Source organism: Strix aluco, chromosome 3 (assembly GCF_031877795.1).
Source record: "Strix aluco isolate bStrAlu1 chromosome 3, bStrAlu1.hap1, whole genome shotgun sequence".
In the NCBI taxonomy this organism is placed as follows: Eukaryota; Metazoa; Chordata; class Aves; order Strigiformes; family Strigidae; genus Strix; species Strix aluco.
This window is the reverse complement of record NC_133933.1, coordinates 81,378,103-81,405,124: the sequence shown is the minus strand read 5'-3', so window position 1 is coordinate 81,405,124 and position 27,022 is coordinate 81,378,103. Positions and strand designations below refer to the sequence as shown.

At 35.7% G+C, this 27,022-nt stretch overlaps 1 protein-coding gene across 8 annotated transcripts in view; it reads left to right on the top strand.

The window, feature by feature from the left end:
- The window catches only part of ARMC2 (armadillo repeat containing 2), a 70,292-nt gene that overhangs the window by 23,943 nt on the left and 19,327 nt on the right, over nt 1-27,022 (top strand). For 7 of the 8 annotated variants that reach the window (XM_074819375.1, XM_074819374.1, XM_074819379.1 and 4 more), the window contains 7 exons: nt 1,693-1,763; nt 5,514-5,606; nt 9,494-9,669; nt 10,980-11,082; nt 13,068-13,288; nt 18,633-18,778; nt 20,995-21,094. In XM_074819375.1, the coding sequence (XP_074675476.1) occupies nt 1,693-1,763; nt 5,514-5,606; nt 9,494-9,669; nt 10,980-11,082; nt 13,068-13,288; nt 18,633-18,778; nt 20,995-21,094 (910 nt within the window). Of the gene's footprint in view, nt 1-1,692; nt 1,764-5,513; nt 5,607-9,493; nt 9,670-10,979; nt 11,083-13,067; nt 13,289-18,632; nt 18,779-20,994; nt 21,095-24,747; nt 24,830-27,022 lie in introns of all 8 variants that reach the window. The other variant, XM_074819377.1, reaches the window with a different exon arrangement.

The following is a 27,022-nucleotide window of genomic DNA, read 5'->3' as shown; positions in this document are numbered from 1 at the left end:
CTTCTTCTGAGGAATGCAAACTCAGACATCCATATTCATGTAGGCAGATAGTATCATCATGCCTACATACAATTCTGAAGATACTGATTTCTGAATATAGCTGGGTTAGTATTAGGTGACTAAAGTTGTTGTTCTCTTCCTATCCAGTGTCCTTTCAGGTTATAGTCTTGATTTCAAGGATGGCTGAACCTCATAGAATCATTTCTTAAACTTTCAAAGTTTGTAGGACAAGGTATTTGCATAAATGGAACCAAATACTGGACTGTATTTAATGTGTGCTGTAGAAACCCTCTTTCTTACAGATGTCAGCCTATTTTAGGGTAGAGATACAAGCATTGTGGTTTTTTGGTTGTTTTTTTTTTTTTTAAACATTGCTTCCCCAGAGGAGTAGGAGTTGCCATATATGATCTGAAATAATTTCAAGATAGTTTGTGTAAACATTTAGATTTTGGAGCACTTAAATGCTCATGCTGTAAAAAGAAAGCATTATTCACTTGTTAGCCATAATGAAGCAAGTGTTCCTCTGTAATGTGATTGCTTGGGAAATTTTTGACTGATCACAGTGAGCTATCCAGTCCCTTTTGTAGGGAAGTGATCTTACAAGAGCTTTGTCTTTTATTCTGTCTCCATCTGTTGATAGGATGACTTACATCTTCTGTCTGGACTGGCAGACAGGATTTAGGCGCCGATCCAGCAAACCACTTAAACAACAGTTTAGCTTTAAGCCTTATAGCAACTAAATTAACAGGTTATGAAATAACATTGCTAACACAATACTGTTATCTTTGGAAGAAAATTTAGAAGATTAGGTTGTATTCGTACATGAACTGTAAATGGAATAAGAAGCGTTAAATTAAACGTACACTGAGAATAGGAAACATAGATTAAGACCTTTGTCTTCAGTACAGAATTTAAAGGAGGAAAGATTCCTGTTTAATAGCAAAGAGAGTCTGTATATTTCTTTTAGATCAGTGCTGCTTGAATGTGTGGCTGGGCAAATAGAATAGATTTATCACAGATGTATGTAGTAGTTTCCTCTGGCCAAAGAAAGGCTAATCATACAATCAACAGGAATTATGGCATTACTCACTGTTGCTTTACAAAGAAATGGCAACATACGTGTTTCTTGTTCTAGCAGAACTAGTGATCGCTATGTAGTTAGCAGTAGTTCACAGGAAGATCTAGAAATTCTAATACTTGCATTAAAGGTTACTAAAGTGTTTGTTTCTTTGAAAATTCTTCTCATTAAATCTTTTAAAAGTGTTAATTCTATCAGAAGAATTCACTGTCCATGTGAATGGATGAATTTACAGTTTTAAGCTAGTTGAGTTTATATGCAGTTAATGAAACTGATGAAATAAAAATTGGCTCTTTCTGAGCTTAGTTTCATTCAAATTTCAGCTTTATTGTACAAGTGGAAATGCTTTAGGTTTTGTGTTCCATAATGGTGACCTCTTGTGGTGTAAATATGTCAATATTTCTGAATGAGCTTTCTGTAATACATACTGGAGGAAGTTGTATTTTTATGTCATTTTTAATGAGCACGTAACCTACTATCTTAGTAAAATAACTCATAATCTTTTCCAATTAGTTATTAATATGCAGATCTCATACTGAGTACATGTGGAGAAAGGAGCATTTTGAGCACTGTATTCTGATATACTTTGTGTGTATCTATACTGTATCTTTTAGTGACGAGATGAAAAAGCCTGACACTAGTTCATCATGGCCAAGGAGTACAGGCTGGAAGAGAAGAGTAACAGGTACTTTATAAGGCATTTCAATCTCCTGTAAAATATGTGAAATACAGTCAGATACAAATAATCTAATTTTTGTGATTTGAAGATCTCTTTCTTCTTTATTCACTGAACAATATTTTTGGTTTTCTAGATGTATTGGGTTTTTTTACTGTTGTTGGTAAAGAGAAACAATATTCAAGACATCTTCACTCTAAAAATCTGTTGATATTTTCTCTGTTTTTTCCCATATGTAAGCTTAAGAATTTGCCAATCCATTAACACCTTGTTTGCTCATCACTTTTTGTAAACTGACGTAGCTGCACAGAAGGGCCAAGGTATATTAGCTGAAGATACAGATTCTGGATTGCCCTGTAGGGATGCATTTTGCTAATTTTACATAACAGATTTTAATCAATACTTCCTCATAGCTGGCACGTTTCATACATGGCAAGTGCATATTTGAGAGTCTGGTATGGAAACCTGAAGTTTCTACTCTGCTATTATGTTTTATTACTATTTTTCTAGAACTGAGAAGTTGCATTATTCAGGATCATTCTGGCGAAGACTGTAATGTGCTCTGCTTTCATTTCCTTCAGAGGAGCTGAGAGTATTTACCATGTCATGGGAGTTAGTATTCTGTGGGGCTGTATTTTCTCTGTTTATAAGCCTTTTAATTTATTTGTGCTATTTTATTTGGTGTTGAAAAAAAGTGTGTTATTAGGATTGTTTCTTTTTATATCTACTTTTTTTAACATCATGTCACTTCCTTAGTTTGTGCATACTTCATCTTTAATCTCAGAATAAACAGTGGGATAGCAGTAGGAATTCTCAATCATTTCTCCTCTATAGTGGGGTCTGGGGGGGAGTGTTCATTTACAGATTATTTCTATTTTCTGATATGATTTTTGTTTATACTTTCACATTTTAGAGAGGAGGTAGACTGTTTTAATATTGATATATTCATAGCCACTCAGTATTCCATGAAAAGGCTAAACATGATAAGTCAGGCAGTACACAGCTTTTGAAAGCTCAGTGTTGCTAAGGCTCTTGTATTTACATGCTAAAAACAGCAACCAATAAATGTAGACTGATTAGTGATTTTTTTTTTTTTTGACCAGAATGCAAAGCTGTGGTTAAGACCTATGAAAAACTGAGACAATGAACTTCAACTTGCTGAATTCTTTTGCTTGAGTATTTTTGCTGTTGAATTGTGATTCGCTTGATTAGAAGGTTCAGGACAGCTTCTGCAATATTTTAAATACAGATAGTGCCATAACTTTTAATCAGCACCTTAAAAATCCCCCAGGACCAAGACACATGCAAGTTTACAATTTATTAATGTTGCTTTTCTTTATAATAATGTATTTCCTGTTCATTCTTATTGCTAGGATTAATATTGTTTCGTAAAAGCTGATTATCTTTTTTTTTCCCTAGTTACAAGTGATATTTTTTAAAAAAATTATGCCATTATGACTTTTAGGTTGCTGTATTTTTCTGATGAATGTGAGACAACTGCAGCAGAGTGGCACAAAAAATCAGTTCTTTTTGTTCTGAACTAAAAATTGAATGGCTTTCTTAATTTTTTTAGTGAAAAATTGGGTCATAACTGCAAATACATGAAGTATTCTATTTCTTGCTTAATAAAGTTAAGCATGTGTGTAGTTAGAAAATCAGTCCCATCTTTCCCTTTAAGAGAGGTAGCTACAAGCTGGAAAGAAAATAAATAATTGAGGCAATATGTGGGTTTTGTGGCAGGAAGGAACAGTGCAAACTATTCTAGTGTTCTTGTTTCAGCTGTGTTCTTACATTATCTGGAGCAGAACTTTCACTTCATTGCAAATGCTGCATAGTGTTTTATTAATTAAGCTACTCATCAGTCTAAATAAGACTATTAACTTCTTCGATCTAGAAAATAAAGGTCTGCAAAATAAGTAATAATAATATTACCTAATAACATGTACTTCTACTAATATTTATATATGCACATACCAACAATATATAGTTATTGTAATAACATACCAGTTTATTACTTACGAAATAGCATCATTGTATAATCTGTTGAAATGTAATTCATAGATTCATTCTGTGTAAAATACAGGTAGACAGTTAAAGTTAATACAGATACACAAACAGAGTCTGGATTCTTTTTTTAAAGAGCAAGCTTTTAAAATAATCAGGAAGGTTTTAATTGTTTCACTGTTCCAAGTAATGCTCAGTAGACAGTCATTTTTTAAGGTCTGAAATACTGTTCTCATAATGCAAACCTCTCAATATCAATGTTCTCATGTAGTATAGTATTTTTTGTGTTTGATAATGATGATGATAAGAATTTACATTGTCATTTAAATGAAAGAGCTAGTAATGAATGGTAGAACACACTTTCTGACAAATCTGTCACTTAAAAAAATGTATATATTCTAGTCTTAATGGCTTTCTTCATGTTATTTAGTGAAGTTGTGTGACTTCTATTTCCCTGTTTAAAAAAAACCCAACCAACCAACCAACCAAACCCCATCTTTATAACAACAACTTTGGTTGCCTGCAAGATAAGGAGCTTAACCTAATCTTGAACTCAGAAAATATGCCTACATGCAGCTTGTAAGGTTGTTAGATCCTTTAAAACTCAAGTTGTAAAACTGCTAACTGTAGTGTGCCTATGGACAAGACCAGAATTCTGTCGCTTTACATAGTGCCAGGTGAATGTGAAAAGGATGTTCAGCAAGTCGGAATAATTCCCAGTGATACTGCATCCATATGAAAGTCAATCCTGGAATCCATTTTTTAATAAATCATGTTTCACCAACTCCCTTGTCCAATCTGAAAACAGATCCATGTTCCCAATCTTGTTTCCAGAAGAATTCCAGACTGCTGTTTTTTTGGTCTACCAATTTTTAACTTGATGTCTGCTGATAGACATTTTTGTCTTTTGTTTTTGAAGCAAAGTGTAAAAAAAGCTGAAATATTTTTTAAAACTTCTCTTTGTGAAATGGACAAGGTTTCTGATAATGAACAGTAGCTCTTTCTCAGTCACTGTGGAAGAAATTGGTTGAGTGTGGCCAAGAAAACTAGGAGTTGGTTGCCCCCAAGGTTTCTGACATGTTTATTGGAAGCAAAACATCTTTCAGATATCTGTAGTTTGCTGTTTATTTCCCAAGATGCTCTGTGAGAAATTGTTTAACGTAACAAAGACTAGGGGGGAAACATGCATTTTGCAAAAACTTAGTCGAGAAGTTCTCAAAACTAATTGCATGAAGTGATTAGAATTGCTAACAGGATGTAATAACAAGACTATTTTTCCCGAACTGATGAAAGAGTCAGTGAACCAAGCTTAGTGTAACATTGTGCATGTGTACTAGATAAAATTGTACAATCCTAGAGGATTGTCTATAATATGGATATTTTTTAACACACAATAAGCTGTCACGTGGACACAGAGCTGAAAAATAGTAGGACATGTTGATGTAAAAGTAGCCATTACCTTCCAATTCAGCGATCAAATGAAACATTAATGTCAGCAAGCAAAAACAAATCTGGCTTTACAGTACAGCTTTACATATCAAAACATTTATCCATCTAGTTTTGTTTGAAACTTTTGTTTTTGAGAAAATGTAAATAAGAACAGAAGCTTGAATAGGTAAAATAACCCAGAATATAGCAAAATGTGACATTTTCTTTTTTTATCTGACTGATAAATAAAGTATTTGTAGCTGTGTATTTGTGTAGAAGTTGAAACTTTCACTGAATATGTGCTTTTGTTTTGTATGTATTTTGAAGGCTTAGAGGATGAAACAAGAATAAATGAATCAGAAGAGGAGGAAATCTTTTGGCATGTAAAGATTCTACCAATTCTGCATGAACTGGAAAAAGGTGGGTAACACTGTTCTTGAAAGGGTATATTTTCTGTACTGTTTCCTGCAGGAAACATGGGATTCATTTGTGTTTACTACAAAAGAATAACAGTAGTTGGAATATGTAGCCTTTTATGCTTTCCTATGTTCAGTGACTTTGCAGTGCAAAACTGTCCTGGGCAACCATCTGTAGGTGGCCCAGCTTGAGTGGGGTTTGGACCAGATGACCTCTAGAGGACCCTTCCAACCTCAACCATTCTGTAATTCTATAAAAAAATTACTGGTTTAGAGAAGATCTTGTCTGATTAAATTACCTTATTTTAGACAACATAGCTCTGCCAGCTTAGCAGTCAGTGATGAGGTAATAATTGTAAGAATAAAGTATTGCACGGATTCACTTTTAAGCGTGAACTGTATTGGAGGTCTCAATTAATTTTAGAAAACTAAGGAAATCTTAATGATAGTTTCCATTTGTGCATCAAGTGTTAGATGTCTCCGAAAAGAATGCAATGACCCAGAATATTGAAGCAAAATTGAGTAAATTAAGTATGGCTTGAAAGAGTGAAATCCATTTCCATGTTTCATTCAAAAGGTTGTTTAGTTGCCTTCTATTAGACATTGTATTTATTTGAATGGTGGGAATATAGAAAGTAGATTTGTTTTTACAAGTGATTGAAAGTGAGTGTCAAATTAGGGGATTGATTCTGTTTTACAGGATCTTTTGCAGTGTTCATTATAGCATGGTACAGATTAGAATTTTTTTTTGCATAATTTTCCAGATGTTGATGAGTATGAAACACCTGTATGGTACCGAGTGATTCCCAAAATATGTCATTATTTTAAAAAGACAGGATTCTCATTCCCACATCTGTCACTGATTTGTAGAAAAACAGTGATCAGGATTTGAAAACAGCTATGCAACTTCATATTTTCCTTGCTTAATGCTGAGATTGTCAAATATGAGCCACTGAGTTAAAGTTTTACACAGTGAGATTTTCTTTGAAGGTAAGCAAAATATTATTTAGAGGTAAAATCTAATTATGTCTCTCCCTTGTCATGAATGTATCTAAGGAAAATAAATTTTCATGCCCCTTTTCCTCAGTCTTTACTTGATTTGTTTAGTGTGTTGGGGTTTTTTTAGTTTTTTTTAAAAACTTGATTATGGCTTGGTTTTTCTAATAATAGGTGAAATTATCTAATGGTACTTTCTCACTGGTTGATTGAATGTAGTACTACAAAAACCTTAAAGTTAAGAGTTTTGCTGCTTCTCGAATATTCACACAGATTGTAACTGAATTGCATCATTGTCTCCTGCAGCTGTGTGTTATATTGCTTTATTTAGGCTGTTTACTGCACAATTGCAGTTCTTCCTATCACAGTGAATATTAGAATTCCATAATTTTAATGTTTTTAGAGGGTCTGTTGGTAATTCAATATTTTTAAATTTTGTGTGCAGTCACTTGCTTCATACCTTTCAGCTAAATCCCTGTACATGCATTTAAGTCACATTTAGTTTTTAATATATTAATAGAAAAGCCTTTTTCTTCCCCTTTCTCCCTCAAAAACATTTGTAGAAAACTTTCCATGCAAAAACAAATCTGAAGTTTAACCGGGAACTTAATTATTGTCTAAAATCTTATGAATATCATGCATTTGAGATGGTTGTTGCATAACAAAAGCAAATAGAATCCTGAAGTCTCTTTTTTCTAGAGGTGCTGTAGCAAATCCTGGTTTAGGATCCTGACAACTACACCAATTTGTCACAAATGGGTGGAATGCACCTCACTCAAAGGAGAGAAGCAGCAATATGTTTTATTGAGGTGGTTCAGTAAGTTTGATGCCGTTTAACAAAGTTTAACAGTAGTTTACCAAGGTTCAGTAAGTTTGATGGCAAGGTTCACCTTATTAATTGCTGCGTGGAAGAAACATACAAAGGAAAATTGAGTTAGAATCAAGTTAGACTCACACAGAGACTGGAGATGTAAAAGGGTAAGGAAGACCCTCCGGTTTCTTCACGAGGTTCAGAGTGGAACCCCCTTGCTTTCTAAACTCCTGATGGAGCTTAGGTGCAGCCAGGTGCAATCATAGTCTCAGACTTGGACAACAGTTTATGTCTGATTATTTATACAAAGTTTATAATAACTAATATTGAGTAGCTACATGGATTAGTAATGTTTCATTAGTATTAGTAATGTTTCATTAGTATTAATTCAGCATGCTATCAGTCACGTACCAAAGATCTGCCAGTAGTAAAAGGTCTCTGCCTCGAGGAGCAACCTTGAGAGGTGTCTCAGCTCCAGGGGAGATCACCACCATGCAGCCACACTGCCTAGCAGGGAGAGCTCAAAGAAGGCTCACTTAAGCTGTCATATTTATGGAATAAAGTGGTTGGCTTGTAGTCAAATTACATGCGATGGGAAAGGTATGCATGAGACTCCTTTTACCCACAACTTTCTTTGCTGCTTGATAAATGAGCCTTGGAAAAGCCACCTGCTATTCATGTGTTAATCACAGGATTGGTGTTCCATCATCATATGCATCAATGCTCACTGTGTCACTCTGCTTTGTGGATTTTCAGAGAACAGATTGAAACTGGAGGAGTTCTTGGCCCGGCTAAGGTTCAGGCCTTTATATCGTTTGGAGCCTGTATCAAACCAGTGCTAGTTTGGTTAAGGGGTTGAGTGCATCCCTCACAGGAACAAATACTTTATTTTGTTACATTGTAGTGCTTAAGGGAGGATAAGATTCAGAAATGCCCCATGGGGTGAGTGATGAATAATTTTTGTTGTTGTTAATTTTGATGAAATGGGGTAGAGACCTTTCAATTTTGGTTCCTTGCCACTCCTGTAAGTGCCACTGCTTACTGGAGCAGAGAGTTTAGAATCATGCTAAATTTTGTTAAATTTTCTGCTATGATGGGAATAGAAATGGAATAGTCATTGCTGTTACTTGAGTATGATGATTGCAAATTGAGAGCTTCCAGGCACTGCTCAGCATGAGAGGTAGGTCCCTGAATCTGCCTACAGGTTTGGGGCCTTAGATAGAATGTTTTTTGTCATAACTTCCTGTCCATATGTATTTCATCACAAGTGCTTTGCTTCCTTGAATATGACTCTATTTCAGCTGTGAAGTACATCCTGGGTAAATGCAGAGTTTATACAGGCAGTTTAAGTGAGTTTATATGGTGCTTTATTAGTGTCACCTTGTAGACAAAAGCAAATGTAAGAAAAGGAGAAAACCCACTCACTCTTGAATTTTAAAAACAGGCAAGACTTTTCCCTCTAAAGTAAAAATGTACATGGTTCCCTTGTGTTGAGATGCAGATTTTGTAATAATTTACTGCAGGTTTTATTTTTGTATTTTTTAAATAGTGTCTGAGGGACTTAGGTTAGGAGGTAGATGACTCTTTTGTCAATAGGCCAATGGTCCACTCAAATATATCTTGCACCTCTACTATGCATTGGAGAGTTGTAACGAGTTTTTACATTCACTTGTTCTTAATCCCAGCAACATTTGCACGTGGGCAGAAAAAAATTCCTTAACTGTCTCTTTTTCACGTGTAATGTTTGGTGGAGCTGTTTAAAGAATATATTCAGATTCACAGTTTTCTGGTAGACATTTAGTCAATCTGATTATTAAGCGTTAAAGGTGAGTTTCATTTTTAGCTTTAGGTATTATTTTGGCTCTGATTTCTTGGCTTGAGTCTCTTCTTTTTGAAAGAGCAGAATAAAACTGTTTTTGAGGATCGTGTTACCATTTTAAGAGATTTATTGGGTGCCTTACTTTTGTTGTTGTGCAACCCATTCTTTATTTTGTTCTGTGTCTTTGTCTACTAAGATGCTCTGGAAGAGGTGGCACTGATAATTATTTTTTATTTTTCTCTCCCTTCCCACCCTCTTCAAGTAGAAGACAACATAGAAAATCTTTGTCTGGCTTGCACCAAGCTCTATCAAGCCTTGAATGAAGGGAATATGCTTGGAAAAAGATTTAAGAGAAGAAGTGTGCTTCTGAAGACATTATATAAACTTGTAGATGTTGATTCAGATCCGCTTTGCCTGAAGCTGGCAAAGATTATTCTGGCTGTAAGTGTTTTAAAATGCTGATTGGTAGAATGTGAAGCTCAAAATCATGAATTACAACTTGTATTTAATTTTTCATTTCATACTTCTAAACTGTGTCTAAACTAACCCTTTCCTAAGCACATTTTCTTGCTATACGAATACTAGTCTCCCATTCATCCAGATCAGCGCTTGTTAGAGCCTATTTTTTGCAGAGAAATTACATCTAGGGGAGGAAGGAGGGACACAAAATAGGATAGCTGGTGTATGGTGGCAGGAATATTGCTTAGGCATGGAAAAGAGACAGTGTCCTAAGCTGGGATACACATGCAGGGATTTAAAAAACCCAGTAATTTAAAAAATCACACATAGAAATAAAGCTTAGTTTTTGAATAATATCTTGACAATATTAAACACCTTTATCTGAAAATACCAAACCAGGTTTTTTTTGAAGAGAGGAAGTGTAATTATCTCTTTCTCTAGTATTTCCAGTTAAAACTCTCAATTAAGTTGGTGCTTTTGAACCTATTGGTTCAACTTCTTATTAAGTATGTATGGACAGTCACTGGTGAAATGATACCAGCTAGCATTGTCTTGTCGACATTTTAGTAATTTGTGTGTGTGTGCATTGGGGGGGCAGTTCTCCTTTAAGGTAGTGTGTGTTATTTTAATCAGAAGATATAATTAAGTATTCAGATACTACATAGATGTTAAGTGGTGCTTATTTAAAAAAAAATAATTCTGTTACAGACATTTTTCTGTGGAATCTTTTAAAAATCATGAACAAGGGAAAAAATTGCTCTTGAATTGCAGAGAAAAGGAAGAGATTTATCATTGAATGTTTAACACTTTTACTTCCCTTTCATGATCTCTCAATAACCATTAGTACATCATAAGATCTTGTTTTCTGATATTTGATGATAACTTTCATTATGAAATGTACTGTTGTACTGGAGTTCTTTGCAGTATGGCCATGGATGCCAGACCAGTGAGTCTTGTGCAGAATTTCTTTGTAAGAATGAATTAAGAGAAAAAAACATACAAGTTATCGATATACTACCTGCAGAACGTACATAAAAAGTTTATATATCCTCTGTTACTTTAAAGTCAGTCAGCACAGTTTGCTAAACAGAGCTTAAACTAGCTAGGTTTCAGAGTCTTTTAATTCTGCAAACTTTTCTGTTTGGCTCAGTGTACTGTCAGGGTTTCAGCTGGAATTTAATAGTTCTGTGGGAATACAAGTTTGCCATGGTGTCTGAACTTGTAAAATGTTATGGTGCATTTTTGTATGTAGATTTCAGTTGTGATTTTTATGTCTCTTACTTTCTTGGCAGATGAAAGTGGATGGAAAAAATCTTCTCAGTGTTTGTAAGCTTGCATTTAAAATTTGCAGGAATGAAAAAAATGATTACATCATTCAAAATGACAGATTATTGGGTATGTATTCTGTTCTTGGATCTAAGTTAGATATTGAAACTCAATAGTTAGCTTGATCATCTTTCAGGAAACATTCTCAAAGTTAACTTAGTCACACACTGAAAATTGCCTAGTAGGTCAAATTAATGGTCCATCTAGTCCAGTATTCTGTGTCTAACGATGCCGATAGGGGATGCTGTTTAGGGAGAGCACAGAAGCCTACGTGTTTTCTGTGATTCATTTCCCCTGTACTACCCCAGTGTCCAGAACTGTTACATTCTATTAGGGACATTAAATGGTCCATCCCTGCCTAATCTTTTTTTAGTCTCTGTTTATAGGTCTTTTGTCCATTAATTTGTCTAATTCCTTTTTGAACTTCCTGATTCTGTCTGCCTCTACAATCTCATAGAGCAACAAGTTCCAAAAGTTCTCTGTCTGCTGTTTTAAACCTATCCACTTTTCATTGTGCCCCTGCTTGTAGTTCTGCAGGATTTGTAAGAGTTTCTACAGTCAGCTTACCCTCCACTTTCATGATTTTTTTTAAACCACAGTCATATCACATAGCCTGTGCCTTCTCCTCTTCAGACTGAGGCATCTCAGCCTTTTAGCTCTCTCTTTGAAAGGGTGTTGTGTCATTCTCTCTGTTGTTTTAGTAGCCCTTCTCTGTACCTTTTCCAACTCCAATAGATTCTTCTTGAGATGTACAGAACAAAACTGTCTACAGAAGTCAACATGCATCTGCACCAAATTTTATAGAAGTGAAATAATGCTGCCTGTGTTGTTGGCCATCACCAGAAAGGATACTGAGAACAGCCATTGGCTTTTTTTAGCTGCTGCTGCACATTGAGCCAATGGTTTTGGAGAATTGTCAGCAATGACTCTGAGATCTCTTTCATGATTGTAACTGTATTTGTGTCATACACACACATACACCCCTTTCAAATATGACAAATATGAAGAAAATTACAGTGTATGAATGATACTTGGTGTCATTGATGGTCATTCCTTTCATTAAAACTTCATTATGTTTTATTAATGTAGGCCTTGAACTTGCAATTGCTGCATGTGCATAGGTTAAAGCATATGTGTATATCTGTGTAAACTGATTTCTCACATCACTACAACCCAAGTGATTTATCTGACCACTTGGCAGTTGGTGAGGGTGGTGAGAGTTTGGACAAGAGCCTAGAGTGTATGTACTTCATCCATATACACCCATATACTTGGAGAGTTTCAACCTGAGTTGAGACAGAAAAAGCTTTAGAAATCTCTTAAGTTTAATGAGGTGGGAAAATGTTTTTATTCAACTGGCTAGAACACAGGAAGGATAAGTAAATGTTAGTTTAAATCAGTTACTAGAAATTCAAAAGAATAAAATTGGTTAGGATTACTTATTTATATAAGATACACCCACCAAATTCAGAATGTCTCAATTTGACTGTGAAAAGTACATTGGGCTTGTTCTAACAACTGTTAGTTTTAACATTTCAGATATCCGACAGTGGTAACATAAAGCAAAACTGTTACAGTAACTTTACCTACATAAAAAGTAAATCTAAAAAGGCTAGGAACAGGCTTCAAATATCAGATTCGAATTAGGCATCTGTGCTTTTTAGTGCTCCATTTGAGGTGCTTTAAAACATTTGATTTTTAAGGAAGCAGTGGGAATAAACCTCTTTAGAATGTCTCAAGTTTAGTACACAAAATTCCAGGCACACACAATAACTTTTGCAAATCTTGATTGATGATTTCAGTGATTACTGCTGTGTGTTTACAACTGGTGCTGGTTCTTGAAGCCTGGAAGAACAAAAGTCAGGTCCATTCTCTTATTCATCAATAATTGTTTCTTGGTTTTAATCCAAATACCCAATTTTTCTAGCCCACTTACTAGAAATGTAAGAGTTCAATCTGAGTTTTTTTTCCCAGTTGTTAATCTCTTCAATGACTGAACTGTATTAAAAATAAATGTTAATATTAGGCTTTCTGAATAATGATTTTCCTTTTAGATTGTTTGTTGGAGGTCCTGAGAACTGAAGATCTACAAAAAAACAATGAAGCTCTCCTGTATTGCATGGGAGCTCTAAAATTCATGTCTGGAAATGCAGTACTACTTAATGAAATGGCCAACAAAGGAGCTGTTGAAATGTTTCTGCAATTAATGAAGCAGATTAATAATATAAAGGAAAATGACATACATTTCTCCGACTTGGGCCACCTATTAGTCCAGGTTAGCACTTACTTTTATTTCTAAAAGTACACACTTCAAGGGCAAATTAAAATTTAATTAGAGGAGATAAGCTAACCCTTGTGCCACTGACAGAGTTGTACCTATATTTGAACAGGATTTTTTTTAGGAAGTTTACATGAAGTTGTTCAGGGCCTAAATTTAATTATCATAGATGTTTTTGTGTAGTCAGTTTTAAAGGCTTTAGAAATTCTGAAGTTAATAGAAATATTTTTAGGTACCTAATAAAACCAGTTTCTTATTATTACTTTATGGTGCTGACAATGTTCTGGATATTATAGTTAACAGATAAAAATGTGTTCCCTGTCTAAATTCTTTAAACTGAAATAATAAATACAAACTGGTTCTGCAATACTCTAGGAGATTACAAAAAGCTTTTTATTACAAGAATAATACATTTTAAAAAATGCATAGGTAAATATAGCAACGTTTCTTTGACAAAACGTTCTTGAAGACCTGTAACCTAAGGAAGAGGTAGTTGTAAAAGCCAACACTTTTTTAATCTTTGAAGGCAGCAGGCTCAAAACTATCTTTTCACATACGAGGTACCTTGATGAGTGGTGGCTATGAAGACTAATCCTTTGCCCTAAAACTGTTTAAAACTTAAGTGTTTTAGAAAAAAATGGTTATGTAGCTAAATTTTAAGTTATGCATAGGTTATGGGGGTTTTTGTATTTGTCGAGGATTTGCCAGGTAGATTCCTGGCATTTGTCTTGGAAATTACTGATGAGATTAGTGAATGGTGTAATTGTAGGCTTTTGGGGACTTCATAGGAAAATATGTTGGACAATTTTCTGAGGTAGAGTTTACACAGAAGTTCTCTACTTACTATGCCAGATTTGTTTAATTCTATACTAACTTACAAACAAGGAATTTTATACTACTTGAAATTATATTAGAAAACAGATAGCTCGCATCATCATGTTACTATTACTGATTTTTGTCTGTTTATTTTAGTGGAGCTGTGAGGTATGTCTTTCCAGAATACTGTGTGTAATCTTAATACAAACATAAACAGATTAGGAGATGCTATGAAGCACTGAATTAAAAGATGTGGCTTAATACTTTGGCTAAGGAAGTCCCAAAGTGGCAAATTGTTAAAGACTGGGAGAATATATGATGAAACTGGAATTTTGTGCTTGTCGTGTTCTTATTTTCTTTCCTATCTGGTTGTGTCATCCTTAAGTTCCTATATGAATTACAAAATTCTCTTTTTATACAGTTCTATCTTTAGAATTGGGAATGTTAACTTTTTTGTGGCACTATGAATTCTCCAAACAATTCTAAAATCATCTGTGCCATTTTGTTGATATTACGGCTTATATTCTATACAAAAATTGTATATGGGATTTCCAAGCCCTCTTTTTCAGAGAAGGTGTACAAACATCAGGTCTGCACATAAGCAAGATTTTAGTGACCATATTTTCCTTGAATGCTGCTAGTTAGACTTTTAAAGTCCCAATACTACTGCAGTGCTGCCTTAAGCTATTAGTTTAGTTAGAAACACCCTTTTGAAAAGTATTGAGGAAGGATTGGGGGTCCAGAATAGGTTCTGTTCTCAGTGTAATTTGCAAGGTGAACACACCTAAACTATAAGAAAAGTAAGTTTAGATGAAGAAGTAGAGTATGATGCCTTGCATACAGAAGCTGTGCAGTCATGTCAGTGAGTGGAAATTTAGGTTGCAGTTTTGGTAGGCATTTTAAAACCTAAATTACAGATACGTATCCTTTATGTCTTTTCATGTTTATATGGTTTAAAAATATTCATCCTTCTGAGAGCAGGAAGGGGATGGTTAAAAGCAAAGCATGTTGCTTTACTGACATTTGCTGGCCGCTGTTGGCATTAATCATATAATACATATAATGGGAATCCTGTTGAGTAGAAAGAGGTGAAAATTTATCTTAAATAGATATAAAAAGAAGTTTTTGCCAGTTGGGGCATTTAAAAATAACAAATTATGTCCAAGTAATAAAGCTAATGAATCAGATTATTTTCAACTGTTTGATTAGCTGTCTGAACTTCCCCACAACTTTGCAGAATTTTTTTTTTTCTTCCATTATTTGTATGTGGATAAATTTAGGGTTTTAAATTGAGGGTTTAATTTGCAAATGTTTGAAAGGAAAATGTTACATTTTACACTTTTTTGGGGGGGGGTGTCATTATTATCTGTGCTGTTTTTAGTATGATTGGAAGTGTAGCAAAACTATTTGTACAGTTTGAATAGACTGGCTGTTTCTAAGAAGGCCTCGAGTATTTTGTGGAAAAGTCAATATGACAACTGTCTCTTACTGAGGTTGCTGTTTCACTTGTTTATATCCTCTTCCATAGTAGTACAGATACTTAATTTTTCCTGTGAGAAAAGTAGTGATTCCTGCTGCTATGGAATTCCTCTGTGACTTTCTCATATCAGTTTCTTCAACAAATCTACATTAATGTGCACCATTTCTTCCACATGAGCTAATTGTTCAGTCATCATAGACAGATGTAGGAATAGTTGTTTTCAGGGATATAGCATCAAAGAAAGTTTCTTCTTTGATTCATGTCTTCAGAATAAAGGAAGTGTTTGTGGCGTACTTTAACTGGTAGCAAAAGATCAAATATCCAGTGACATACAGAAATAATGAATAAATATGTGTCTTCAGGAATAGAGAGCAAATTATATTGGAGGAGAAAAACCCCTTAAATACTCACAGTAGTGTCCGAGGGGAGCTCTGCCATCTCTTAATCCTGATAACTGAAGTATCTCAGTTAACTGGGACCAACTCCTCATTCTTTAACTGTATAATTGCACAATCACCAGATGGCAGTGTTTTACGTAATCATGGCAGGTCATTTTTGTGGTAATATAGTCCCTCTCTGATTTCTTTGTTGTTACACGATGGATTTTATGCAGAAGTCCCACAGTACAAGAATAAAAATGTTTGTAATCATTATTATTTTTCCTTACTAGAGGACATGAAACCGAGATCATCTTTGACTTGTTTTATGTTGCTTCACCTAATAATCTGAGTATATTTATACAGAATGTGGTAATGCTTATGCAAAAGGCAAGGCTTTTGAAGTGTCACTGACAAGACTTAACAAGTACTTCATGTTCCTTAATTGAAAAGCACTTAAATGTCGTCGTCTTTAAAAATAGCGATTGTCTGCTGTTAAATTTTCTGTTTGGGTGAATTTGATCTTTCACATGGCAACGTAAGGATTAGGGCTGGTGGGACTGCTAAAGCCAATCGTTACGCATTTCTCCCTGAATCATGGTGTCTGCGTGAAGCAATCGTAATATCTCTTGAATTCATCTGCTGTCTGGATAGCTTCCATTATTTTTTAATTTGTACTCTTCAAATTTCACTTGCGTACTAACTGTTCTTTTGTGGGTATATACTTTGTGAACTTCTGAATTTCATTGTCTCACACATTTAAGTGTATATGTTATTTTGCATTGCTTTTCCTTTCCAACCTGTCTTTGTGTGAGGATGCCTCTTGATAGAATTTACTGCTGGAGGATTTTGAACAGTCTGTCTCAGGCAATGAAAAATTTTACTCTTTTTGGAGACCTCTGCACCATTATATATTAGTAAAGATCTTATTTTTTTTAATTATCTAATACGTAACTGTCTTTTCTGCAGTGAAAGCCTTGGTCTGGGTTTGAACAACACTTTTAATATATGGTTTATCCTTAATTTTCTTTATTGTGAAGTTTAGCTAGAGCTCAACAAGTATCATCCTAGGCTGACTGTGAACATCTTGTATGTGAGTGCTGAACGGAGTCTTCTGCGTCTCTTCCATTTGGCATGAGTTTTTCCACCAAAACTATTGAATAGCAAAGTATTTGATGAGAATATTTTTATTTTAAAATATTTCTTAAGTATTGTGTTGATTTTTGAAGCATTGTGACTTGTGAAAGAATGCATATCTGGAATTGTATTTTTTGCAGTTGTTAAAATACCAAAAACTTCCAGGTATCTTCTTAAAATATGATCAATATGAAGCAAATGGCTTCTATAGGTTCAGTTTCTGTTTATTCTGAATATAGCATACATTTCATATTTAGTGCTGAAGTAAAATCCATTCACATATCACATTCACATTAGCACATAATTTTTTTCCCCTCTGTACCTTGCTTCTCCATTTTGACGCACTGTTCCTTCTCCTATTGTTCCATTACAGAACATCGTGTGGTAACTGAAGACATGTACACTTCTGTCAAATTTGCTGAAATAGGACAGCAAATTTGAAAGCTTCTGGAGAATGGACAAAGTAGTGCATAGAATCCTATGATCAAAAGCTCCTCAGGCACAACAACTTAACCTGCTCTTTGTCAGGTTTTTCCTTTAAAACTAGCAGTTACATATCATTGGACAAGCAGTCCAATTCAGTGATAAAATACTTAATTTCTAGAGTTTTTTTTGATTACAAACAATTTGCATAGATAGTCTTTGTGCCTTACCAAACTACATTTAAAACTAAATTGAAGTTAAATAGCTTACTCTTAGAATAAGGCAAATTTGAAGACTTCCCATATTCACATTAGATTAAATTACTTCGCATTAATTTTATAGTAAGTTCTGGTTTAGATCAACAGTTAACTTACATATCATTGCCTGTCTGACCTTGGCATTTGAATACCCTTACCTTGGAAAAGAACCAGAACATTTCAAAATATGCAATAGCTGATTCATTTTGCATATCTACAAGTGATAGATATTTTATGCTTGAAATAGAACAGTATCTTCTGAAAATATTTTGGTTTCTCCAAAATAAACCTGAGGACTTAAGCTTTTCATTTTTGTACTGAGTAGTGGATTTCTCTTGATCTTGATTAACTTTCAAATTTTTAAATCAAAATGTTACTGTCTTTTAAAATCATTTCATCTTCATTTACAACCTATAGTTATTATCAAAAAAGCTATTATATATCAGTATTAATTTGCAAGAATGTAAACTTGCAAAATTAGACCTTATGCAAAAAATCGCTTTATCCACAGCATTTCCCCTAATATCCAATTGGTATATGGTTGTATAAATGCATGCAAGATTTTAAAATATATGAAAGATCACGTTTCCCTCAAAGAAGGAAGTTACATGCAGGCAAAGACCATTATCAGACTTTCATTTTCAAACAATTATTTCAGTATACACAATTCTGTTACTTGCACATTTCCTGTTATAATTTATTGGTAGATACATGCCTGCAGAATGTTAACAGGGCATTCAGACTGCCTTAGACGTTATAAATGAGATCTGAGCCTTATTAAATTTTCAAAACACTGTGGATTCTGTTGTAAATGGTTGTGATTAATAAATCTTTAAATATTCTATATGCAGCTGACAGCTAGTTTACGAAACTTGGCTGACTTACCTCCGGCAAGGCGCCAACTCCTTTGCAACGGTGCAGTCTCTGAGCTCTGTGTGGCGCTAGAGCAGCGTATGAATGATAAGGATGTATGCACCTATATTGTCAGGATATTCAGGTATGTACAGAACACACGGCTATTTCTGCATGCAGTCAGTGTTCCTGCTTCGAGTGACCCCAAAGAGGACAGGATCGAGGACTAAAATTGGAAGATTTACATTGAATTGGGTTTTTTAAAAGCTCTGGTAGTTTGTAATGTTTTTGTATGATAATTGTGCCTCATGAATACTGATTTGTTTCACTGTAGCCATACAAACTGTGAAAAATATTTTGTTGTATTGTGTCATTCTGTGATCCTGCAGATTCTGATTGAGATTTTTGAACTACCATTTCTTATATTTTAAAGCTGCATAAATTTATTAAGTATTTATTAATCCTATTTTAGGCCATGTTTAAAAAAAGAGAGAAATTACACAAGCTTAAATTAAGTCGGGGACTGTGTGTTGTGAAATAAAATACAAAAGAGAGAAAATGTGATCAGTGTTCATTGTTTTGAGCTGTCACAGAGTGTTTGAGGAGATTAATCTGTGGGATCAGGGCTTGCCTGTGCAGATGGAAGTGCTGGAAGAATCTCAGTTTTATGAGCAGCTCAGTGCCTGCTTCCCAAGATGTGCTTTTTAAGAGCGAGATCAGTATGAGTGAATCACCCAAAAAGATCCTTTTGTAGTCTGAATAGTTTCTCAGTCAAAAATCTTTCAGTTACCAAGCGCTAGCTTGCGATGTCCAGTGCTAAATGGACTTGCAAACAATTTAAGGATTTTGAAGAAGCTGTGAAATTAACTGTTCGTAATTTCAGGAGGAGTTGGGTTATAAGCACAATTTATGAATGCCATTCTGGGTGAAGTATTTGCCATTGCTGCTTTGTTATTGTGTTGAGTCATGGTGCCTGTGACTCCATGTTCACTGAGATTCTGCTATGAACTTCTTTTCCTGTTCATCCCCTCCAAATTATCCATCACGTTCTCCTTGCTAGATGAGATCAGGTTGTGCTTTGAAGAGCAGCTACATAAGGGACTGTCATTCCTTAACTCTCTACAGCTTAAAACAGGCAAATGTGATCCTTTGCAATTTGTGCTACTTGTATAGCATGTGAATTGCTTTCCCACTTCCATGCCAACCTTGTCCGCATCTGTGTCTCTAATTTTGTTCCTAAAAATGAGTTGAGTTCTAGCAATAATTACAGCACTTTGGGCGTATTTACTTCTTCTGAGGAGAGAGCATTTCTTTTACTTGGAAAATGCTGTGAAAAGTGGGGTATGGGTTTGTAATTAAATGTAATCAATACTTACACTGTAATTCTGAGAAGGACATTTACTTGATCTAGAATTCAATATGGAGCAAAATTAATTTGTCTTATTTAAAGTTTCCCACAGCTTCAATTTTTTTTCTTAAGTTTAGTGAACTGCATGCTCCAAGGATACAAATTAGCCATAAAATCAATTTAATTAGCTTTCTGGAAATTGCAGTTACCAAAAAAAAATTATACTGTGCAGTACAGAGCACAGATTTGAATTTTGTTGTGTCTTCTAGTAATACAGAATTATTCTTTTCTCTCAGTAACTTTAGGCAGCTTCTTTGTAGAGAATATGTTCAATCTGTTCTGATTATTAATTTCTCTAAATCTGTAAATCTTGTTATAATTGTTTGTAATTGAACATACACACAGATATTTGCTGTTTTGACTACATGGGAAGTAAGAGGTTATCCTAGTTTGTTGTGTTATTGCCGTACTTCTGGTATGACCAAAGCATGTCTAATTCTCTATTTTTGTAATGGTCAAGGTGAGCAGTATAGGACCAAAGCAGCTGTTAGGGAATACACAGAGACAAAATCATGACTGCAAGAAGGCACATTCTCCATATTTGCTGATCAGAGATGTGTTGTGTTAGTGCTGTCGCTGGGCTCTACTGGACGTGCCGTAGGAAGGGACCCTTTATTTCCTCTCCCGTCTGACTTCCCATGTCATCTTGAAATTACAGTTCTCCTTTAACGCTAAGAAGTGCTGGTGTTAGCATACTGTGCCCATATGGCAAGCAGGTTGGGAAGCTCCTTATGTTTGCTTCTTCCCGTAATTCACTGCAGCAAGGATAGCTAGACTTCTGTTGTGCTCTTATGTAACTGCATATGACTCTACTAGAAGTCAGAGTATTGGCATTCATTTTATTTGTTGGAAAATACAGCTCTGAGAGTCAAAAGCAAAGTGATTTAAAAAAAAAAAAAAGCTTTTGTGAAAAAAAGTACTTTCATTTATATTTTATTTTTGTACCTTCGTAGCAAACTTTCTTCCTACAATGACTTCTGTGGAGCTTTAGCAGACTGCTCCAGATGTTACATCTTATTTTTAGCCCTACTAAACAAACACCAGAAGCAGCAGGTCAGTTTTTTTATCTCTTGATTTTTATATATTAATCCTCTGATGTGTCTGTGTATTATTGTGTATAAGCTTGTTTTCAGTGACCTAGTTTTATGCATTTACCAAATAAAAAATTTTAAATGGTTGACAGCATTTCTAAGTGGTAAATAATAGAAATGAAATAATTTAGATTAAAAATTCAAAGCAATACAGAGGACAGGTAGTTGATTGTCTGTCCTTTGCATGTGTAGAAACAGTCCTTTGAGTACTTAATTATTTTTTTTAGTTTTAAAAAATACTTCTTAAAGCAAATAGTTTATTTGAATATTTAATAGTAGGAAATGGTTGGGATTTCTCCTGCCCTCCTCCCTGGCAAAAGAAGTGTGAATTTTCCAATTAAACAATTTGCGAGCAGAGGAAAATTTGTTCCTTGATAACTGCATTAAGGTATCAGAATGTCTCTCTCCTCTACCAGAGAGAAGCATCTGCCTAGAATACCACATTTGGAACATTCACCTAGAAATAAATGTTTAGAGTTTGTCCAAATGCCTCTTATTACAAAGTAAAACTATAAGAGTATACTTGTGACCAACTTCATTACAACTGCAAGGGTCAGGTGTTGCTGTATTGTCCTGCCATATCATAGCGATCTGTCCTGCTTTTACTGGAGCATCAGGCTCTGGGAGTTTGGTTCAGGATCACAGTTTTAAAGATTGCCATGTTGGTGAGAGTGGAATGCCCCATGTATTAGCAAGTTACTCAGCTCTATTGCCAGGTAAGATTTAAGAAGAAAATAATTTTTATGGGTGGAACAGTGTTCCAAAACACTTTAAGAATTATCTTAATGTGATTTAAAGTAAGGAGCTTTCTTGGCTGCTTCAGCATCTAAACTAGTTTGAGGACATTTAGTTATCCTATACAATTTATCCCAGGGTTAGTAATTCTTGGAGAATTGTTGGAAGGAGGCCTTTTGTGCTGCTATTGTTAAAGGCAGATAATTAAGGTAACCAGATCAGCTATGCTGAACAATCTATTCTTTCTCTTGCCAAATACAAAAATAATTTCTCCTTTTCCTGTTTACCTGCCTCCCTATTTTCTGTGATAATACACATGGAAAAGGAACAAAGATTAAGTACTTGTTTCTGTTCTTCTAAATGTCTGTTGATTAACATTTCTTCAGCATATCTGAGTATTTCTAGGTTCAGGCTGCTCTTGCATTGTATAATCTTCAAAGACACTTTAGTAAAACGCTATGTAAATAATATGAGAAATATCAAAGGCATGATATTTTACTAGATTTATAGTTATTTTTCCTTGTGAACACTGTATTAAAACCTCAACAAATAATGGGACTGAGAATAAGGAGTTTGAGTAACATCTTCCTCTCAATCTTCATCTGTAATTTTACGGGGCACTTTTCTAGGCTCTGAGAGAGCCTCCTTCAATAGCTTTGTGTCATAATGAATTGTAGGGTTATATATAAATTCAAATTGTTTGTTGTCAGATAGTGTTCAGAATTTAGTTTCTCATTTTTCTACTTTATTAAGTGGTCCTAAAATATATCTTTAACTAGATTAACATTGCTTTTTGTGTTAAACTGAGAGCTGTTTTATCAAAATACAAATTAGTAAAGAAATAGCTGGTGTATTAAAAAAAGTTATTATGTTGTGATGATTATATATGCAGTGTCTTCAGAATAATTATTTCTTACTGCAGTTTTTAAACAAGCATGCAACTGTCAGTTGTCAGCTTAGTGAAGCCCTGCAGAAACAAGAAGAGGGAACATGGATAATGTAATGCACCACTTTTTCTGTAGTATATAATAAACACTTGAGCTGTGAGGAGTGCAAATGTTTTTCCTGAGGTGTAGCTGGCACTGCTAATCTTTCTTTTAAAATGCTGACAGCTAGTGAGTTACAGCGTGAGTTGGTATGTGTTGAAAAGAACACAAGTAACAGCAGTGTGAGTAAAATTGTCTGCTGTGGGAAGAAGCAGCAAAGAAGAGATAAATCAGTATTATTAACTCAATGCATTAAAAATCCTCAGGAATAAGAACTGATATGTTAAGAAAGGAAGTGTGTATGTTTTCAGAATTTTCAGGTTGCAAAGTTTGTGGGATCAGGTTTTTTTACTGGCAATCATGGCAGCTAGAAACAAACTTGGGAAAAAACTAAAAGAAAACCAGCATTCAGACTTTCTCAAGTGCTTTCATAACTGTGACTTTTAAAATAAGCATTAAATATAGTGAAAATAAAAATGTGAGCACTGGAAACAGGATTAATAACTTGCTCCCACACCACACACAGAATTCCACAGCTGCCACCCAAATAGTCTCCGTTCTTCTCACCACACTGCACTTTCAGCTCTTTTTTTTTCTCAGCTCGTTTTGGGTAAAAAGAGTCAGACGGAATAGAGGAGTAGTAATTTAACTCTGTGAGAAAGACATCTGGGGAAATTGAGTTGCCAAGACTTGCTAAATTCCATGCGTCATAGTCTTAGGTAAGGAGAGGAGTACAGAAGATTGGAAAGGTAGGATCTGCAAAGTAGGACTGGGGAATTCAATGATGCTTTTCTATGCATCTGAAGTACATGTTCTTTGTACTTCACTTGCAGTTGGTTTTGGAGTTTACTTGTGTGGAGTAATGAAAAAGTGGGTGCCAGGTGCCATGAAAGCTGTCAGAAGTGTTCTTGAAGAGCCTCTGTCTTGCAGGATGAGCTTTGCATGCTTCTGTTTCTAGTCAGCATTGTAGTCTTTTGCCCATCTCCAAAAATCTTTTAACAAGATGTTGTTCCCCTCTCCCAGATCATTATCATCTCTAAACTCAGATAAGCTATATAAAGGATGACTTTCTCAGGCTGTGGTTAATATCATAAGTCACAAGGAGGGCATGCTTTTAGAACAGAGAGATTGCCTAAAAAGGGCCATAGCTTCTATCAGTATGTCAGACACTACCTGAGCTTAGGTGGCCTTTTGGGGCCCTGCCAGCTTCTGTGTAATCTTTTATCAGTGTACAATTAGGAGTCTATTTTCAGCCTTAAGTTCACAAACACAGGGTGTGGTACTAAAATGTGCATAGAAGAAATTTTGTGTCTGTTGTATAGAAAAGTCCCTTTATACTTTAGTGTAGCCTACTTTTTTAATTAGGAAATGTTTGTTAAGAATCTGACATCACTGGATGCAGCAATTGCCTATTTAGCAAAAGAACAGTCACATTGGGTCACATGAAAGGTTCATCCAGCCTACTATCCATACTTGGCAGTGGTGAAAATCAGATCCCTAGAGAACAGTAAAAACACAACAAGCATATATGATACTTTCTGTATATACTTAACAAACCTCCAGTTCTTTCTAGTTTGGAAACTTCTTCAGCCAGCTGTGGTTCTCTGTGTGAAATAAACCTCAGTGGACTTCTTTTCCGTGAAATTCTACGGTCTACCCCATATAAACTTCTAACATATTAAACATCCATTGGCAAGTAGTTGTCATAGCAACTACCCATTGCACAGATAATTCTCTTTGCTTGTTTTGAATTTGGCCTTTTCTATCTTTATTTGATTTCTTCCAGTTCTTATATTGAAAATTCAGTGAATATTTAATCCCTAGTCATTCATTTCACATGACTCCTGACTTTCTAGACCTTTATCATATCCTCTTCAAGTTATCTCTTTTCCAGGCTGAAGAGAATGCAGCGCATAAGCAATCCAGGAGGTTCCTGGAATGCACTGATGATAACTTCCTTGGCTCAATGGGAAGAGGTACTATGCTGGACTTTGTTCTCACCAACAAAGAGGGGCTGGTGGGGAGTATGAAGCTCCAGGGCAGCCTTGGCTGCAGTGACCATGAAGTGTGGCCAGCAGGTCGAGGAAGGTGATTCTCCTACTCCACTCTCTTGAGACCCCACCTGGAGCCCTGTGTCCAGCTCTGGGGCCCCCAACATAAGGACATGGACCTGTTGGAGCAGGTCCAGAGGAGGGCCATGAAGATGATCAGGGGGCTGGAGCATCTCCTCTATGAGGACAGGCTGAGAGAGTTGGGGTTGTTCAGCCTGGAGAAGAGAAGACTCTGGGGAGACCTTATAGCAGCCTTCCAGTACTTCAGGGGGGCCTACAGGAAAGATGGGGAGGGACTTTTTATCAGAGAGTATAGGGATAGGACAAGGGGTAACGGTTTTAAACTGAAAGAGGGTAGATTTAGATTAGATGTTAGGAAGAAATTCTTAACTGTGAGGGTGGTGAGACACTGTAACGGGTTTTCCAGAGAAGTGGTGGATGCCCCCTCCCTGGAAGTGTTCAAGGCCAGGTTGGATGGGGCTTTGAACAATGTAACCTAGTGGAAGATGTCTCTGCCCATGGCAGGGGGGGTTGAAACTAGATGATCTTTAAGGTCCCTTCCAACCCAAACCATTCTATGATTCATTCTAAGAGTCCTTGCTTACTTGGTGCTTTCTGATATAGAGGCTATTCTATACCATTGTACATCCATGTGGCTTTTCTCAGAACTTTTTACAGTCCTGTGTCCTGTATGTTTTTTGTGAGGAGGTAACCAGAACATGGCAGTTAAGATGTGGCCATATCATAGATTTGCATGCCTGCATAAGTTTATTTCCCAGAACTTCCCCACATTTTATTTGTTTTGTTGACCTCCTGTAAGCATTAAACCCCCATGAGGAATCTGTCATTAACCCCAAGATTGCTCTCCAAGTGGTTCAAAGGCTGTAATTTTATACGTGAAGGTATGACTGCTCTGTGTTTTCCACATGCATCATTTCATGTTTGTCTGCATTTAATTTCATCTGCTGTTTTATTACCAGTTGACTACAAATCTTTTTTCTGCTCTTCAGTCAGCCTTCATCTTTGCTGCTTTGATTATCTTAGTGTCATCAGCAAACTTTACCATGTTTGCGGACAAGTTGAATGCAACAGATCCCAGCACAGAACCCTTTGGAACTCCACTGCTCATCTTCCACCATTGCAGGAACTGCTGATTTACTCTGTTTTCCATCCTCTAATCATCTATGTATACCAGTACATTCTCCCTTACATGACTGCTTAGTTTCACTAGGATTTTCATGAGTGACTTTGTCAAAAGTCTCCTGAAAAGCCACACGAGTGATATCAGATAGGTCCCCTTTATGCATGTTTGTTGATCTCCTCAGAGGACTTAAGAATTAGGTAAGTCAGGACTTAGGAGTCTTTAAAACTGATTGTGTTTATCTGACAGTCCACTTATTGTTCTTTTTTTATGGTTTCTTCTAATTTACCTGGTACAGATACCAGGCTTGAATCTCACTTGGATCTTTTTCTCGTAATCCATGTCACGTTTGTACCCTTCCAGTTGTTGCGTTTAGGGTGAGAATAAATTTGGTAAGAGATAAATCCCCTTGCATTGTAGCCGGTCCTCAGAGATTAGAGGGGCTAGGGGCAGCTGGACTTATCCCTTAATAGGTATGCCAATTGGAGCCGTAACTCTAGGTCTGACCTGGATGCCCGAACAGCCTGTATGCTGTAGGTCTGGTTGCATTCAAAAGAAGCCATCAGATTCACGAATAGTGCGGATTAGTGGCCGTCACTATAGGTCTGACCCAGCCCAAACAGCCCATACACTGTAAGTCTGGTTGCATTCAAGAGAAGCAGTCAGATTCACAAATAGTACGGTTTATTTCCATGCAACATCTACAGATTCTTTAAGATTGCCTACGATAAGTGCACAAACTGCAGGTTGGCTATATGGCACTACAGAAAAGAAAAACGATTGCAATCACACACACACAGTTCCCGGGTATACACTCGGTGTAGCCGAGGAAGTCTTACCAAAAGGCGTTCCTTTGGGGGGGGGGGCAAAGCGAGAGCACAAACCCGTCGATCTGTCCCTCCGTTTTGGTGTTGGATTATTGTCCCTCCAAGTTAGGTACAAACTTGGGGTACTATTTATCTTAGTAGGTATGGTGA